This window comes from Somniosus microcephalus, chromosome 27, assembly GCF_052327205.1.
Source record: "Somniosus microcephalus isolate GS21.2 chromosome 27, FLI_Smic_1.0, whole genome shotgun sequence".
NCBI lineage: Eukaryota > Metazoa > Chordata > Chondrichthyes > Squaliformes > Somniosidae > Somniosus > Somniosus microcephalus.
The window spans coordinates 22,790,603-22,807,093 of record NC_141013.1 but is presented as its reverse complement, the minus strand read 5'-3'; the positions used below and the strand labels follow the sequence as shown (position 1 = coordinate 22,807,093).

Below are 16,491 nucleotides of genomic sequence, written 5' to 3'. Positions count from 1 at the left end.
CTGCATGGAGAAGGAAAAAGCCACAGCATCTTCCTGCACGCTGCGGAGGTTGGGAAAATGTTGACAGAAATATTATGACCAGCAGCCTACAAAGAGGGCACTGGCAAAGATCTGGATAGATCAATAAGATCGCATTCCCTCTTGGCAGCAGAGGTGTGGGACTTAACAATAGACAGGAAGGTAGCCAAGGATGCATGCTCTTCATTAGACGGTATATCCCCTCAACAACAAACACTGACATTCATGTTCAAAAATGTAATTACAAAAAGTACACCAAAAATTTAACATTTTTGGATAAGTAACCTTTTAAATAAGACTCAAAAAATGTTCTGGAGGATCCCTTATTGGCTTCAAAGGCAAGTCTGTCCTGCAGTTATGTACTTCCCTACCCCACCATATATAAGAACATAGAACATAAGAAATAGGAGCAGGAATAGGCCACTTGGCCCCTCGAGCCTGCTCCGCCATTCAATAAGATCATGGCTGATCTTGGGCTCAAAGCCACTTCCCTGCCCGCTCCCCATAACCCTTCACTCCCTTATCTTGCAAAAATCTGTCTATCTCCACCTTAAATATATTCACTGACTCAGCCTCCACAGCTCTCTGGGGCAGAGAATTCCACAGATTTACAACCCTCAGAAGAAATTCCTCCTCATCTCAGGGCGACCCTTTATTCTGAAACTATGCCCCCGCGTTCTAGATTTCCCCACGAGGGGAAACATCCTCTCTGCATCTACCTTGTCGAGCCCCCTCAGAATCTTATATATGTTTCAATAAGATCACCTCTCATTCTTCTAAATTCCAAAGAGTATAGGCCCAGCCTGCTCAACCTTTCCTCATAAGTCAACACCCTCATCTCTGGAATTAACCTGTGAATCGTCTCTGAACTGCCTCCAATGCAAGTATGCACAGGTTTCAATTGTTAAATTCCTGCACCATTAATTTTCCATACAAATAATTAAGGTGGCTGTCTCGGTGGCTAAATTGGTAAATGTGAAGCAGAGCCAGAGAGACCAATTTCATCCCTGCTCTGTGCTGAGTTAGCTCAATGAAAACAGCAAATGGCACTACAATTAGCCTCAGCTAAGAGTTTTTTTTAATTAATTTATTTATTTTTAATGACTTTTAGAAAGGGTTCTTCCTAAGAAAGAAATAAAAAAGAACAAATTTGCCTTTATAGAACACCTCATGATTTTGAAACATACCAAAACGTTTCACAACCAATTAAGTACTTTTGAAATTGTGGTTATTGTTGTAAAGTAGGAAAACACAGCAGCCGATCTTCACACAGTAAGGTCCAACAGCAATGAGATAAATAGCCAGAAAGTCTGTTTTAGTGATGTCGGTTGAGGACCACCTTCTCCTTTCCTAGTTTTTACTGAGGGAGCGGTGAAGAAAGCAACATCAGAGGCAAGGAGCATTTACAGGTAAGTTTTTTTTTTAAATCATAGATTATGCAGCTAACTTTTCTTCAGAGATATAGTACTAGGGTCATAAAGCAGTCACATGCCAGAAATGGCTTGCAGACTGTTTACTGAACTTTCCAGCTACACCATCACTTATAATATACTGTACAGACACATTCATGCATTTACAAACAGGTATGTTCTGCCAACTGAAATAGAGCCTTCTAAAATTACAGTGCATACAACACCTCTACACTTTGTATATTACTGAAATAAATTTACTGAGTGCATCACGCTCAATAGACTACAATAGTGTGTCCTGGGGCAGTCCCTGCCCAGGATAATTCATTTTCTTTAAAAACACACATATGCACAGTTGTTTTGAAGTCAAGTACTGTAGGAAAACTCTTTTACATCCAATTGTTCATTTTGATCCCTACAAATGTACACTGCTAAATTCATCTTGTTTGTTCAATTTCCCAGAAAAGGAAGTATTTTATATTGCTATCAAGTGGCATAACAGACACTGCCAGAAGTGTAACAAGGACTGGCCTGATTATTGCTAGAGCACAAAAGGACTTGCAGATATTGCACTAAGAGCATTAACAGGCAGTGACGCACTTAATTTAATCTCATCAGGCATACCCCAGCAGCCCTGGTTGAGCAAGTGATCGTTAACTCTCAATTTCTGCAAATAAGATAAAGCAGTTTGGGCAGCAATACCATCATGAAGGCAACTCCACAGGAGGAGAAGCAATGTGTGTATATTCAAAATCATGATGCACTTTCCACAAACAAAACTAAAATATTTACAAACAAATCACTCCTTTCAGTGTTGGTAAAAGTGCCACTGTACCATCCTCGCAATTTGAATCACGACTGCGTGTCATTTAAAACAATGTTATCCAATGTTAGCTGGTAACCACGTGGCCAATTGGAAATTTAGATTTGGCTAATTGCATTTCTGATCAGTAAATTAAAAAAACTCTGTCGTTAGGCATGTGATCTCAATACTCCTATGTGGATTCTGTATGCATGAGTAATTTAAGCTTTTTTTGTGCGTTCATTGGTAAAATGGCAAGACAAAAAGCAGAGTGTTTTTTGATCGTTGAGAGTGCTTCACTTTCTTGGTTACTGAACAATGTTAGATGTTTGTTCAGTAAATATATACATGAAATACAATTACCTGTATTGAGAGTGCATGCAAGATGTATTTTACTAAAATTAGTGCATGTGACTAAAACTGTCGCCATAGTCACACCTGTATTGAGTCAGCGATTTCAATTGGACACTTGATTTAAAAAACTGAAAATATATTTCAATGTACAGAAACATATCCCGACATACCCGACTACAATATACGGCACAGAAACAGGCCATTTGGCCCAACCAATTCAGTTAATTAAATAAATCTGGAATAAAAAGCTAGTATTATTAATGATGACCATGAAACTACCGGATTGTCGTAAAAACCCAACTGGTTCCCCAATGTCCTTTAGGGAAGGAAATCTGCCGTCCTTACCCGGTCTGGCCGCTATGTGACTCCAGACCCACAGCAATGTGGTTGACTCTTAACTGCCCCTCTGAAATGACCTAGCAAACCACTCAGTTGTCAAGAAGGCCGCTCACCACCACCTTCGCAAGGGTAATTGGGGGTGGGCAATAAATGCTGGCTTTGTCAGCGACGCCCACATCCCGTGAATTTTTTAAAAAAATCTTTGGGGCTATTTGGTAGCTACAACAGGAGAATTCCCAACTTGGGAGACTGAAGCTTAGTTACCAGGGCTGGAGTGATTCACATTTTTTCCCTTGCATGAGAGTTGTACAACGTGGTCAGGTTGACTGAGATGGGGGTCCCTCCCTGCATTGTTCAAGCATACTTCTCTTGGTGGATCAACCAAGGAGTGGCAATAAATAGCATCAGCGAGGATGTCTGCAGGGGATTTGCCAATCTCCAAATAAAAGGACAGAATGGACTGAGGCTTTAAATCGGGATTTTTTTTAAGCAACAAGTTTTAAATTGGTGCTCAACAGTAGATTTTACTGAATAAAAATGTTGTTACCTCTTAAAACTAGGTACAGTATTATATAACCAGCTTTCATGACCAGTACAGAGAAATTAAATCAATCTGGCTCAAGCCCACCCTTTCATGATCGGATGGGAAGCACACAGCAATCTTATTTTCTAGGCTGTAGACGAGAACATTACGCAATATGATCTGTGATCTCTGCTCACAAGACTAACAGATTCTCAGTTATGTATTTTCAAGTGGTGGATGAAGCCTTGCTTCTGGAATATTATCGTGGTGACCAGACTCTATTCGCTCAATGATGTCGTTATGTCGCTAAGCAAGTCTGCAAGAGTCTTCAACTGTTAAAGATACAAGTGCAAGGATCACATTTCTCTTTGCCATGTAGAAGTGTTGTGCTGTCTGGAAATGTTATTTCTAACTATAGAAATTGGACCAAATCAAAATCTTCTCTGGTGAGAAATGCATATGCATTTTTTTTGGTGGTTGGGGGGGGGGGGGAAGCGTGAGGAAACGAGGGGGGAGGAGAGTAAAAAATCGTGTATTTTATTAATTACTCAACAAATTTAGCACGAGGGAAAGAATACACACTTCTAATGACATCCTGCATCAAACCTTCCAGCTCAACTTGAGCACAGTACCAACCTAGAGCAAATAGGGTTTTAGCTTGTGTTTTTAAACTTGAAATTAATTTTTAAAGTAAAAAGTACACAAGTAAAAATTGAGAAAAAGATTACATTTTGTGGGTGGAAAGTTAGGAATTTCAGCTTTACAAATTAACTTTTGCAGTTATTTAATTTCTGTTACCGGTTTTATAGTTATTTTTAATACTGCAATTTTAAACAAAACACAAAAATAAAACTTGTACAAATAAACATTTTCTTTTATTTAAAGTGAACAGTTACTGTTCAAACCTTGTATTTTATTTTGAAGAGATGCCCCTTATAATAGGGTATGGGAACCCTGGTAGTCTTGGGAGCATTGCCTTTGAATTAGATCAAGCCAGTGTAACAGACCACTTGGACAGAAGGGCCAAGGATATGTCAATCTGCCAAAATTGAGGAGACAGGGCAGATTCCATGGAAAAAAAACCCAGAAATTCCAGTGAAGCAGGATGGGGTCCCGGGTAGGGGGGACAAAACCGCACCAGACCCAACCTCACATACGGCTAAAGAGAACACCAAATCTTGCAAGATCACAACAATCTGAAGGTTTCTGTGAATTCTAGATTGGGAATGCCTCGCAAAACTAATTAGGATTAGGGGAGCACGGCAAATGAATAGAAATTGGTTTAACACTGAAAATACAAGCATCAAGACTAAAGCTCCTTCTACTATCCCGTACAATACAATATCAGATACAAGAATTTAGCTTGGAGTATCATCTCTTTATACCATGTGTGGGGATGTGACAACTATTTCTACATTATACAAATAGTCTCCATCCAACAAAGAATGTGGGGCTTCCAATTCTAAATCTGAGTTACATGGACATTCTAGTTTCTCTGTGCATCTAGCTTATTGAATTCCTTTATCATTTTAAACACCTCGATCAGATCACCCGTCAACCTTTTAAACTCAATGCAATACAAGCCACATTTATGCAACTTGTTTTCAATTTAATCCTTTAAGCCTGGTCATCATTCTGGTGAATCTGCACTGTATCCCCTCCAAGGGCAATAGATCTTTCCTGAGGTTCGGTGCCCAGAACTGAACACAGTACACCAGGTGCAGTCCGACCAAGGCACTGTACACCTGAAGCATCATTTCCTCCCCTTTGTTTTCCAGCCCCCTTGAGAAAAAGACCAACATTCCATGAGCATTTTTGATTAATCTTTGCACCTAGCTTTGAGTTTGTGTATGCAGACACCTAAATCCCTTTGCTCTCCACAGTTCCTAGCCTCTCGCAAATAAGAAAATATTCTAAATTTGTCCCAGTCATAGCCAAGTGGATGACCTCACACTTCCCCACATTGAACTCCATCCGCTATAGTTTTGTGTACTCACTTAGTCTGCAAGTCCCTTTTCTAACTTCCTGCTGCTGGCTACACACCTTACTGCACCTCCTAACTTAGTGTCATCTGCAAACTTTTATACAACTCTCTACTCCTTCAAAGTAATTAATATATATACAATGAAAGGATGAGCCCCCAGTACAGATCCCCGAGGAAGACTGCTTGTCATATCCCAATCAGAGAACATTCCCTTTATCCTTACTCTGTCTCCTACCTCCCAACCCATGTCACAAGGTTACCTCCAATTCTGCGTGCACTTATTTTTTCTAATCACTTGCGTGGAACGTTATCGAATGCCTTCTGCAAGTCCAATATATACACTCTCCTGTCCACCATGCTAGTTACCTCTTCAAAAAATTTAACTAGATTAGTCAGACACACTCTACCCGTCGCAAATCCATGCTGACTCTGATCAGCTGATACTAGCCCGAGTGCTCAGTCACTCTGTCTATGATAGATTTCAGTAACTTCCCCACAGTTGGTGTTAAATTGACAGATCTGTAGTTACTTGGTTTCTCCTCCTCTCACTACTTAAATAATGGAGTAACATTTGCAATTTTCCAATCCAAATGCTCAAGTCCGGAATCCAGAGAACTTTCGAAAAAATGACCAATGCATCAGTCATTTCCTTGCCCTATCTTCCACAGCTAATCTTTCAAAGCAGAAAAGAGATGCAAAGCTGCAGAACATTTACCGCCTCAAGCCTGTTCCACAATTCAAATGAGATCATGGCTGATCCTGTATTCCAACTCCATCCACCCGCCTTGGCTCCATATCCCTGAATACCCCTGGCTAGTAAAAAATCGATCTCAGATTTAAAATTATTAATTGAGCCAGCATCTACTGCATTTTGTGGGAGCGTTCCAAACTACTACCACCCTTTGTGTGAATAAGTGTTTCCTAACTTCTCTCCTGAATGGCCTGGCTCGGATGTCCCTTGTCCTAGACTCCCCCACCAGTAGAAAAAGTTTCTCTATCTACCCAATCAATTCCTTTCAAAATCCTAAAAACCTCAATCGAATCACCCCTTAACCTTCTATATTCCAGGGAATACAAGCCTAGTTCATGTAACCTCTCCTCATAATCTAACCCTTGGAGCCCTGGTCACATTCTGGTGAATCTGCGCTGCACTCCTTCCAAGGCCAATATATCCTGTCCAAGGTGCGGTGCCCAGAACTGTACATGGTACTCCAGATGTGGTCTAACCAGGGCTTTGTACAGCTGCAGCAAAACATCCTCCCCTTTAAATTGTAGCCCTCTAGATATAAATGCTAACATTCCATTAGCCTTTTTGATTATTTTTTGTACCTGACTACTACATTTTAGTAATAACAGAAAATGCTGGAAAAACTCAGCGACATCCGTGGAGAGAAATTAGAATTGACGTTTCGGGTCGAACCCTTTTTCAAAACTGGAAAGGAAATGAAATAGATTGAAAGGCAGGGCTGGGGAGGGAACAAAAGAAGTGAATAGACATTAAGAGGTATTCAAAACGAGACAAGATGGTGGTAGGACTAGTAAAGAGACAAAAGACAGCTCAGATTAGGTGTGAAATGTACTGGCAGAATGAGAGACAGCTGCCATGTAAAAAAAAAGAGGAAGGGGGGGGGGGGGGGGGGGAAGAGAGGGAAAACCCAAAACAAAGGGGTGGGAAAAAAATTAAGTAAAAATGTGATGGGGGCCGAGGTTATGATCTGAAATTGTTGAACTACATTTTAGTGATCAGTGTACATGGACTCCCAAATTTCATTGGACCTCCACTGTTCCTAGCTTCTCACCATTTAAAAAAATATTCCGATCTTTCCTTTCTGGTCCAAAATGAATGACCTCACACCAATGTGTTCTTTAAGCTACGTGGCTGTGCAGTGCCCTGGGGATCCACCACAGCCGGTGAGCTGGCTTTTAAATTGAAGAAACTGCACATGCGCGGAATTCTGAATGGACCACGCGGCCCTAAAAAATTACAGGGATCACTGCCTCACACTTACCCGTGTTGAAATCCACCTGCCGCAGTTTTCCCCACTCACTTAATCTATCAATGTCTCTGCAATTTTATGCTCCTGTCTCCGCTACTTACTATGCCACCAATCTTTGTGCCATCAGCAAACTTGGATATATGGCTCTCTATTGCTTTATCCAAGTCATTAATAAATATAGTAAATAGTTGAGACCCCAGTATAGATCCTTGTGGGGTACCACTAACCTCTTCCTTCCAATTTGAGTACATATCCATTATCCCTACTCTGACATCTACCACCTAACCAATCTCCTAACTAGGTCAATAATTTGCCTCAATTCCATGAGCTTTTATTTTAAGCTAAGTCTCTTATGTGGAACTTTAATGGAGTTACAACTGCAATTTTCCAATCTAAAAAGGGACAATTCCTGAAATCGAGAGCGCCTTTAAAGATTAGGGCTAAACCATCTGCCATTTCCTTTAAAACCCTGGGGTGGAAACCATCAGGTCCTGGGGATTTGGCAGTCTTTAGTGCCATTATTTTGCCTAATACTGTTTGCTTGCTTACGTTAACTTTAGTGAGTTCCAGTCCTTGATTCAATGGGGCAGAATTTGCGGTCGGCATGACGGTGTACTTTCAGAGTATGCCATCATACCGCCTTTGAAATTGACCGCAAGTTTGGGATTTTCGCATGCACTAAATCCCGATCTGGCAATCTGTCAAGTTCCGACTTGACAGATAAGCGCTGCGACTGTGAAATCCTTATTGCTAGTGCAAAGTTGGGCTAATTGCCCACCAAAACTGCCCAGCAATTATACAGGAAAATTTTACGGCTGGTGCAAACAGGCACAGGAGCCTGTTTGCACAGTGAAAAGGGAGGGGGGGGATATGCAGCAGCTTGAAATATACACACTTGTCGTGATAAAAAAATTCTTCAAAATAAATATCTATATCCACCTAACTATCTCCAGATCCCAACACAACTCACGGAGAATAATAGGCAAAGGGTGAAAACAATCTACCAAAAATGAGACTCTGATTTATTTATTACTATAATAACTGGGGTGAGTGAGAGACTGATTTATTTATTTATTTATTAATATAAATAACTGGAGTGAGTGAGACTAAAAAATCACGACTGGGCATCGGAGATTACTGTTTCCGGATTGGCACACCGCTACACGTGATCCCAGGTACGCTTATGCATACGATGCGTCCCTGGGACCCGTAGGCCACTACGTGCGCTGCATTCAACTCCGCAGCGAAACAACGCAAGTTTTCAAATGGGTCCTCACACCAGGTAAGTGCAGATTTCTTTCGGAGGCCGGCGGTGTACTCCTTAGTTACGCTGTCGACTGCAATTTCAGGGCCATATTAGTTCCCCTGAAATGTCAGATATATTATCCTCTTCCTCTACTGTGAACTCGTAAAAATCAACATTTCATTGTGCAGTACACACATTTGCTGCATATATGACAAATAAAATTGAATTGAATTGAAGACTGACACAAAGTAATTATTCAACAAGTCTGCCATTTCCTTATTTTCATTTGCAGCATTAACCACATCGGTTTTTAAAGGGCACACATTACCCTTCACTGCACTTTTTTCTAATATAATTGTAAAAACTGTTAATCTTCCCTCGCTATGGTTGTTTTATTTGGTAAATAGAGCTCCTGCCCTTTAGGAGTATATACTGGTCCTGTATTAAACTAAATTATTTTTTGTACACTTCCCACTGTTCAACTGTAGTTTTACCCAATAACAGTTTCAACCAGCTTGCTGTCGTCAGTCTCATCCTGTTAAAGTTAGCCTTACCAAAATCTAGAATCTTAGTCACTGTGTTAAGTTTCTCCTTTTCAAACCCAACATTGGATTTGAGCATATTATGATCACCGTTCAATAAATGTTCCTTTACTACAATATTAGATTATTTACCAAGTCTGGATCATTACTAAATGTAGTATGGCCTGCCCACTTGTTAGTTTTCTGGAGCAATATGCTCTAGAACCATCTTGAATGCACTCAAGAAATTCACTACCTTTCTGACTTGAGCTACTCTTACCAATCTGTATGAAACATAGAAGGTAGGAGCAGGAGTAGGCCATTCGGCCCCTCGAGCCTGCTCCGCCATTCAATGTGATCATGGCTGATCATCCAAATTCAGTACCCGGTCCCTGCTTTCTCCCCATACCCCTTGATCCCTTTAGCCTTAAGAAATATATCTAACTCCTTCTTGAATATATTTAATGAATTGGCCTCTACTGCCTTCTGTGGTAGAGAATACCACATGTTCACCACTCTCTGGGTGAAGAAATTCCTCATTTCTGTCCTAAATGGCCTACCCCTTATCCTTAGACTGTGACCCCTGGTTCTGGACTCCCCGACCATCAGGAACATCCTTCCTGCATCTAGTCTGGCCAGTCCTGTCAGAATTTTAAAAGTTTCAATGAGATCCCCTCTCATTCTTCTAAACTCCAGCGAGTACAAGCCCAATCGCTCCTCATACGTCATTCCTGCCATCCCAGGTTATCAGCCTGGTGAATCTTTGCTGAACTCCTTCAATGGCAAGAACATCCTTCCTCAGAGAAGGCGACCAAAACTGCACACAATACTCAAGATGTGGTCTCACCAAGGCCCTGTACAACTGGAGCAAGACATCCTTGTTCCTGTACTCAAACCCTCTCGCTACGAAGGCCAACAAGGAAAAGTAGTCTCCCATTAAAACTCAGCTTTTGCTACAAGTCTCTGTAATCTCTGAATGGATACAGTCTGCCACTTCATTGCTGCTGCCAGGAGGCCAGTAGACAACTCCCATTACACTTTTAAGTCCTCTCTTATTCCTTAATTCTAACCATTGAGTCACCACTGATTGCTTTCCCTTACCTATATCCTCCCTTTCTCTGATAGATTGCAAATGTAGGTCAGTAAATAGTGGGTGAAGTTCAAGCAAGACTGGTTGCACGTGGCAGTTTTTAAACAAGTTCACGTTAGTAGAGATTGAAATACTGACAAGTAGGAATTGATCAATGTCAAAAGAATCGCTAAGAGTTTTGTTGCCAGTGGGCAGATGCATGTAATGTTATGAAGCTGGAAGCAAGTTGTTTTGGTGATGGATAGGATATAGCATTTCAAACTCAACTCTGGATCAAACAATAAGCTGAGGTTTCGTACAGTCGGGTTCAGCCCAAGTGAACAGCCAGGGAAGTAGATAGGATCCACGGCAAGGAGAACAGGTGCCAAAAGCAATGGCTGTGGTCTTTCCAGTATTCAGTTGGGGGGAAATTCTGGTTCATTGACCATAGAGATGTTCTGTGGAACTACAGAGAGATAGAGCTAGGTGTTGTTTACAGCATAAATGGAAGGTGACCCCCTTGCCTATGAGAAACAATCAAAGATCAGCATATAGATGAGGAAGTCAAAGCGGCTAAGAATGGATCCTTGTGCACGCCAAAAGGTAACTATGTAGGGTCAAGAGGAGGAGCTATTGCTGGAGATGCACTGGCTGCGTGGGCATCAGCAGGAGTGGAATCATGCAAGGGCAATGTCAACTATGGACAAGAAGTTGTGCAGGAGCATAGCCTGATTAACTGTATCAAACACCATGGACAGATTGAGTAGGACATGGAGGAACAATGTGTGCAGTCATGAAGGATATCAGCCATGGCTTTGACCTGGGCAGTGCTGGTGCTGTGAGCAGAGTCAGTCATCGACACAGCCAAGTAAATTTCTCATAATTTAAGAGATCAAACCAGAAGTGCCACCACTGGACAAGTTACCTTGCCTGTGGCACCAGCCGTTCAATTGCACCCAGATGAGATCACTTATCTGCAGCACTCTAAAAGGTCAATACTGTCACTTAGCCTCTGTTGCAACACTCATATTTACAACTTGAAAATTAATCCAGAAACTATAGGAAACACCCATACTATAATATGTAGTTTGGACTATGTATGAAAACTATTTCAAAGGGTTATTACATTACTATATTTAGCATTACAATTTGCCATGTCACTATCTATAATCATGTTCCATTCTCCATTTAGCATTGCTTGCTGCTTTAACAAGTATATTTACAACTATGGGCCATTTCAATTTAGTTTGTCAAAGTACTGCTTTTTGTACCAATGTAAAATGACTGTACAATATTCTACTTACTATTTCATTATTCAGTTTAAAAATGCATAGTATTTTATTTGCGATTTGACCAGATGTGTCTCTGGTCACCACACATAAAAGTAGTTTGATAAAATAAACAGAATGTAAAAGGTCAGAGTAGAGACTATTAACAAAAACTAGACAAGAACAATCAAAATTCCAATCTATAAATAAGGAATACAGATATACTATGTAATCATAATAGTTGCTACACAAAATTTTAAACCAAAAAATATATTGGACAATAGTGGCAACCAGTTTTTAGGTCTAGGGTGCAGCCCAGGTGCTTAATTCGTACATCAGGACTCAAGCTGGTTCCAACTCAAGAGTCCAAGCAGAAACGCTGAATTCAAAGCATTTATTGCTTCAAACAAACATTACATTATTAGAGTCATAGAGTTATACAGCACAGAGAGAGGCCCTTCGGCCCATCGCGTCCGCGCCGGCCATCAAGCCCTGTCTATTCTAATCCCATTTTCCAGCACTTGGCCCGTAGCCTTGTATGCTATGGCATTTCAAGTGCTCCTCTAAATGCTTCTTGAATGTTGTGAGGGTTCCTGCCTCTACCACCCTTTCAGGCAGTGAGTTCCAGATTCCAACCACCCTCTGGGTGAAAAAGTTTTTCCTCAAATCCCCTCTAAACCTCCTGCCCCTTACCTTTAATCTATGCCCCTCTTGCTAGTTGTACAGGGCCTTGGTGAGACCGCACCTTGAGTATTGTGTGCAGTTTTGGTCACCATACCCGAGGAAGGACGTTCTTGCCATGGAGGGAGTGCAGCGAAGATTCACCAGGCTGATACCTGGGATGGCAGGAATGACGTATGAGGAGAGATTGTGTCGATTGGGCTTATACTCACTGGAGTTTAGAAGATTGAGAGGGGATCTCATCGAAACCTATAAAATTCTGTCAGGTCTGGACAGACTAGATGCAGCAAGGATGTTTCTGATGGCCGGGGAGTCCAGAACCAGGGGTCATAGTCTAAGGATAAGGGGTAAGCCATTTAGGACTGAAATGAGGAGGAATTTCTTCACCCAGAGAGTGATGAACCTGTGGAATTCTCTGCCACAGAGGGCGGTGGAGGCCAGTTCATTAAATATATTCAAGAAAGAGTTGGATATGTTTCTTGAGGCTGAAGGGATCAAGGGATATGGGGAAAAGGCAGGGACAGGGTACTGAATTTGGATGATCAGCCATTATCACATTGAATGGCGGAGCAGGCTCGAAGGGCCGAATGGCCTACTCCTGCTCCTATCTTCTATGTTTCTATGTTATTGACCCTTCTACTAAGGGGAAAAGTTCCTTTCTATCCACCCTATCTATGCCCCTCATAATTTTGTATACCTCAATCAGGTCCCCCCTCAGCCTTCTCTGCTCCAAGGAAAACAACCCCAGCCTCTCTTCATAGCTGAAGCACTCCAGCCCAGGTAACATCCTGGTAAATCTCCTCTGCACCCTCTCCAAAGCAATCACATCCTTCCTATAGTGTGGCGACCAGAACTGCACACAGTACTCCAGCTGTGGCCTTACCAGTGTTTTGTACAGCTCCATCATAACCTCCCTGCTCTTATATTCTATGCCTCGGCTAATGAAGGCAAGTATCCCATATGCCTTTTTAACCACCTTATCCACCTGTTCTGCTGCCTTCAGGGATCTATGTACATGCACACCAAGGTCCCTCTGATCCTCTGTCTTTCCTAGGGTCTTACCATTCATTGTGTATTCCCTTGCCTTGTTAGTCCATCCAAAATGCATCACCTCACACTTTTCAGGGTTAAATTCCATTTGCCACTGTTCCGCCCATCTGACCAACCCATCTATATCATCCTGTAGCCTGAGGCTTCCCGCCTCGCTATTTACCACCCCACCAATTTTCGTGTCATCTGCTAACTTACTGATCATACCTTTTACATTCACATCCAAATCATTAATGTAGACCACAAACAGCAAGGGACCCAGCACCGATCCCTGCGGTACCCCACTGGACACAGGCTTCCAGTCACAAAAACAACCTTCCACCATCACCCTCTGCCTTCTGCCACTAAGCCAGTTTTGGATCCAATGTGCCAAGGCACCCTGGATCCCATGGGCTCTTACCTTCCTGACCAGTCTCCTATGCGGGACTTTATCAAAAGCCTTACTGAAATCCATGTAAACCACATCCACTGCACTACCCTCATCCACACACCTAGTCACCCCCTCGAAAAATTCAATCAAATTGGTCAGACATGATCTTCCCTTGACAAAGCTACGCTGGCTATCCCTAATTAATCCCTGCCTCTCCAAGTGGAGACCAATTCTGTCCCTCAGAATTTTTTCCAATAATTTCCCTACCACTGATGTTAGGCTCACTGGCCTGTAATTCCCTGGTTTATCCCTACTACCCTTCTTGAATAATGGTACTATGTTAGCTGTTCTCCAGTCCTCTGGCACATCCCGTGGCCAGAGAGGTTCTGAAAATTTGTGTCAGAGCCCCTGCAATCTCCTCCTTTGCCTCACATAGTAGCCTGGGATACACCTCATCCGGGCCTGGGGATTTATCCACTTTTAAGCCTGCTAAAACCGCTAGTACCTCCTCCCTCTCGATGCTAATATGTTCAAGTATATCACAGTCCCCCTGCCTGATTTCTATGTCCACATCGTCCTTCTCCATAGTGAACACAGATGCAAAAAATTCATTTAAAACCCCACCTACATCTTCTGGCTCTACACACAGATTGCCACTTTGGTCCCTAATGGGCCCTACTCTTTCCCTAGTTATCCTCTTGCCCTTAATATACTTATAAAACACCTTAGGATTTTCCTTTATTTTGCTCGCCAGTGTTATTTCATGGCCCCTCCTCGCTCTCCTAATTTCTTTTTTAAGTATCCCCCTGCACTTTTTATACTCCTCTAGGGCTTCCTCTGTCTTTAGTCCTTTGTATCTGCCAAAAGCCCCCCTTTTTTTCCTAATCCATTCTCGTATATCCCTTGACATCCAAAGTTCCCTGGGCTTGTTGGTCCCACCCTTGACCTTTACGGGAACATGTTGCCATTGTACTCTCTCAATTTCAGTAGAATTAGTATGTGAATTCAATGTCTCTGCTGCATTAACTTGGATACAAGCCCAGCGTTTACTCAAGAATAACTTCAACGCTAGCTAATTAACTCCATATTTATTTATTTTTAAAACACAAAACCCTAACCTGAAAGATATGGCAAGGAGTTAAAATCTCCCAATTCTAACAAGATACACTACATAGAGGTTGTTTTTAACATTTTAATCTGGGACAGTCAATTGTGTAAGCAGCTCTTCTATAGTACTGAGATACTGAGTAATAAAGTGGTTGAATACCAACACAGAAATTAGGTGACTCGACCAGAGGTACCAATTTTTTTATTGAATCTCAAGTGTGCTTTTTCACATTCTCAGATTAAACAATTGAAAATTCAGATTTTTACCAGCAAACAGGCAAGAGTTTCGATTAGAATAACATTTACAATTTAAGTTACATAGTGAAATATATTCCACTACAAAATAGCTTCATTATATCAAGAACTTTAATCAGGTTCCACCACATTACAATGCAAAATAGTTTTAATTCTTTATTTACTCACTTATTTCCTTATGCTCTAACCTCCTGCAGCACCAGTTATGCCACATTCCTAGCCAGAATGCTACTGATAAAATAGCCTAAGATAACAAGTTTATCATTCATGACAGGTACATAGGATTAGATGCTGTAAGGGGAAAAACTAATACTATAACTCAGCTGGACAGTGACAAGAGAATTTACAAAACAGTTCTATTTTTGTTGCATCTGAAACAGAAAATATACCAGACAAGTGACTTTCCTGATTGCTTGTCCATGAGACAAGTGTCTTTTCTCAATTATTACAATTTAGATTCTTGTGGATTGCACTTGCCCTAGTTTTTTTTTTATAAAAAAGAACTGTAGCATACTGTATAGCGATTAAAGCCCAATAAGGTACAAATTGAGTGATATTTTTAAATGTCCTTTTGCATGTTGCGTTTTGCAAAAATCCTATTAACATTTCTTAACGAGAAACAAAAGAGTGATGGTTTATTAAAAAAAAAGTAGGGGAAGAATCTAAGCGACAGATGAGCAAACTTCTTACTAAAGTCCGCCACAAAAGTACAAACAAGGCATCAGCCAGGCGAACCTGCCCGCAGGCGGCTTGTGAATCCAGTCGCCCGCGGGGTTGGGAGCCGGTTGCTGTGGGACCTCAGATCGTGGTGAAATTTTCCACTCAGGGCCGCTACAAGGCCCGGCCTCCTCCCCAACACAAACAAAACAAGTCCGCCCGATAACAAACCAACGTCGCCTCTTCTTTCTCCCCTCGCCCGAGATATAAACACACACACACGCCGATTAATGGGTTTACCTTCGCCGATTCGCTCTTCTCCATCCCCGCTCCGCTGCCAGAGGCTGCGGCTGCTGCTGCTCCTGCTCCTGCTGCTGCTACCGCTACCCCCACCCCCGGCGCCCCGTGAGTGTCAGGCGCTGTCAGACGGAGCCGCTCGCCGCTGGCAGGCCGAGTGCGGGCTTCATGTTGTCGGGCGGGGTTCGACTCCGTCCGCCTCGCGCAAACTCAGCTCGCCCTCGCCCCCGCCGCTCGCGCAAGCTCAGCTCGGCCCCGCCCTCCGCCGCTCGCGCAAGCTCAGCTCGGCCCCGCCCTCCGCCGCTCGCGCAAGCTCAGCTCGGCCCCGCCCCCCGCCGCTCGAGCCGTCACTCTGGCCCCTACCCCGCCCCCCCTTCGCATCACCAGCAGACGGCGAGCCGCGCCGATCAATATGCGCGACCGTCCTCTTCCCCTCGAAACCGAATCCGTCGCTGACAAAAGGCAGCGCGCGACCTGCTACACGTCAACAGAGGGTGGAACCCGGAAGTGTCTTTGTGCGTCCGCCCGCGTCAAAGATTAGGCG

The 16,491-nt window shown here is 42.5% G+C and overlaps 1 protein-coding gene across 3 annotated transcripts in view; it reads right to left on the bottom strand.

The window, feature by feature from the left end:
* The window catches only part of secisbp2l (SECIS binding protein 2-like), a 78,743-nt gene extending 62,545 nt beyond the window's left edge, over positions 1–16,198 (bottom strand). For 2 of the 3 annotated variants that reach the window (XM_085968685.1, XM_085968686.1), the window contains exon 1: positions 15,951–16,198. In XM_085968685.1, the coding sequence (XP_085824811.1) occupies positions 15,951–15,974 (24 nt within the window). In that variant the 5' untranslated portion in view covers positions 15,975–16,198. The remainder of the gene's footprint in view (positions 1–15,950) is intronic. The other variant, XM_085968687.1, reaches the window with a different exon arrangement.
* Positions 16,199–16,491: the final 293 nt, after the last annotated feature.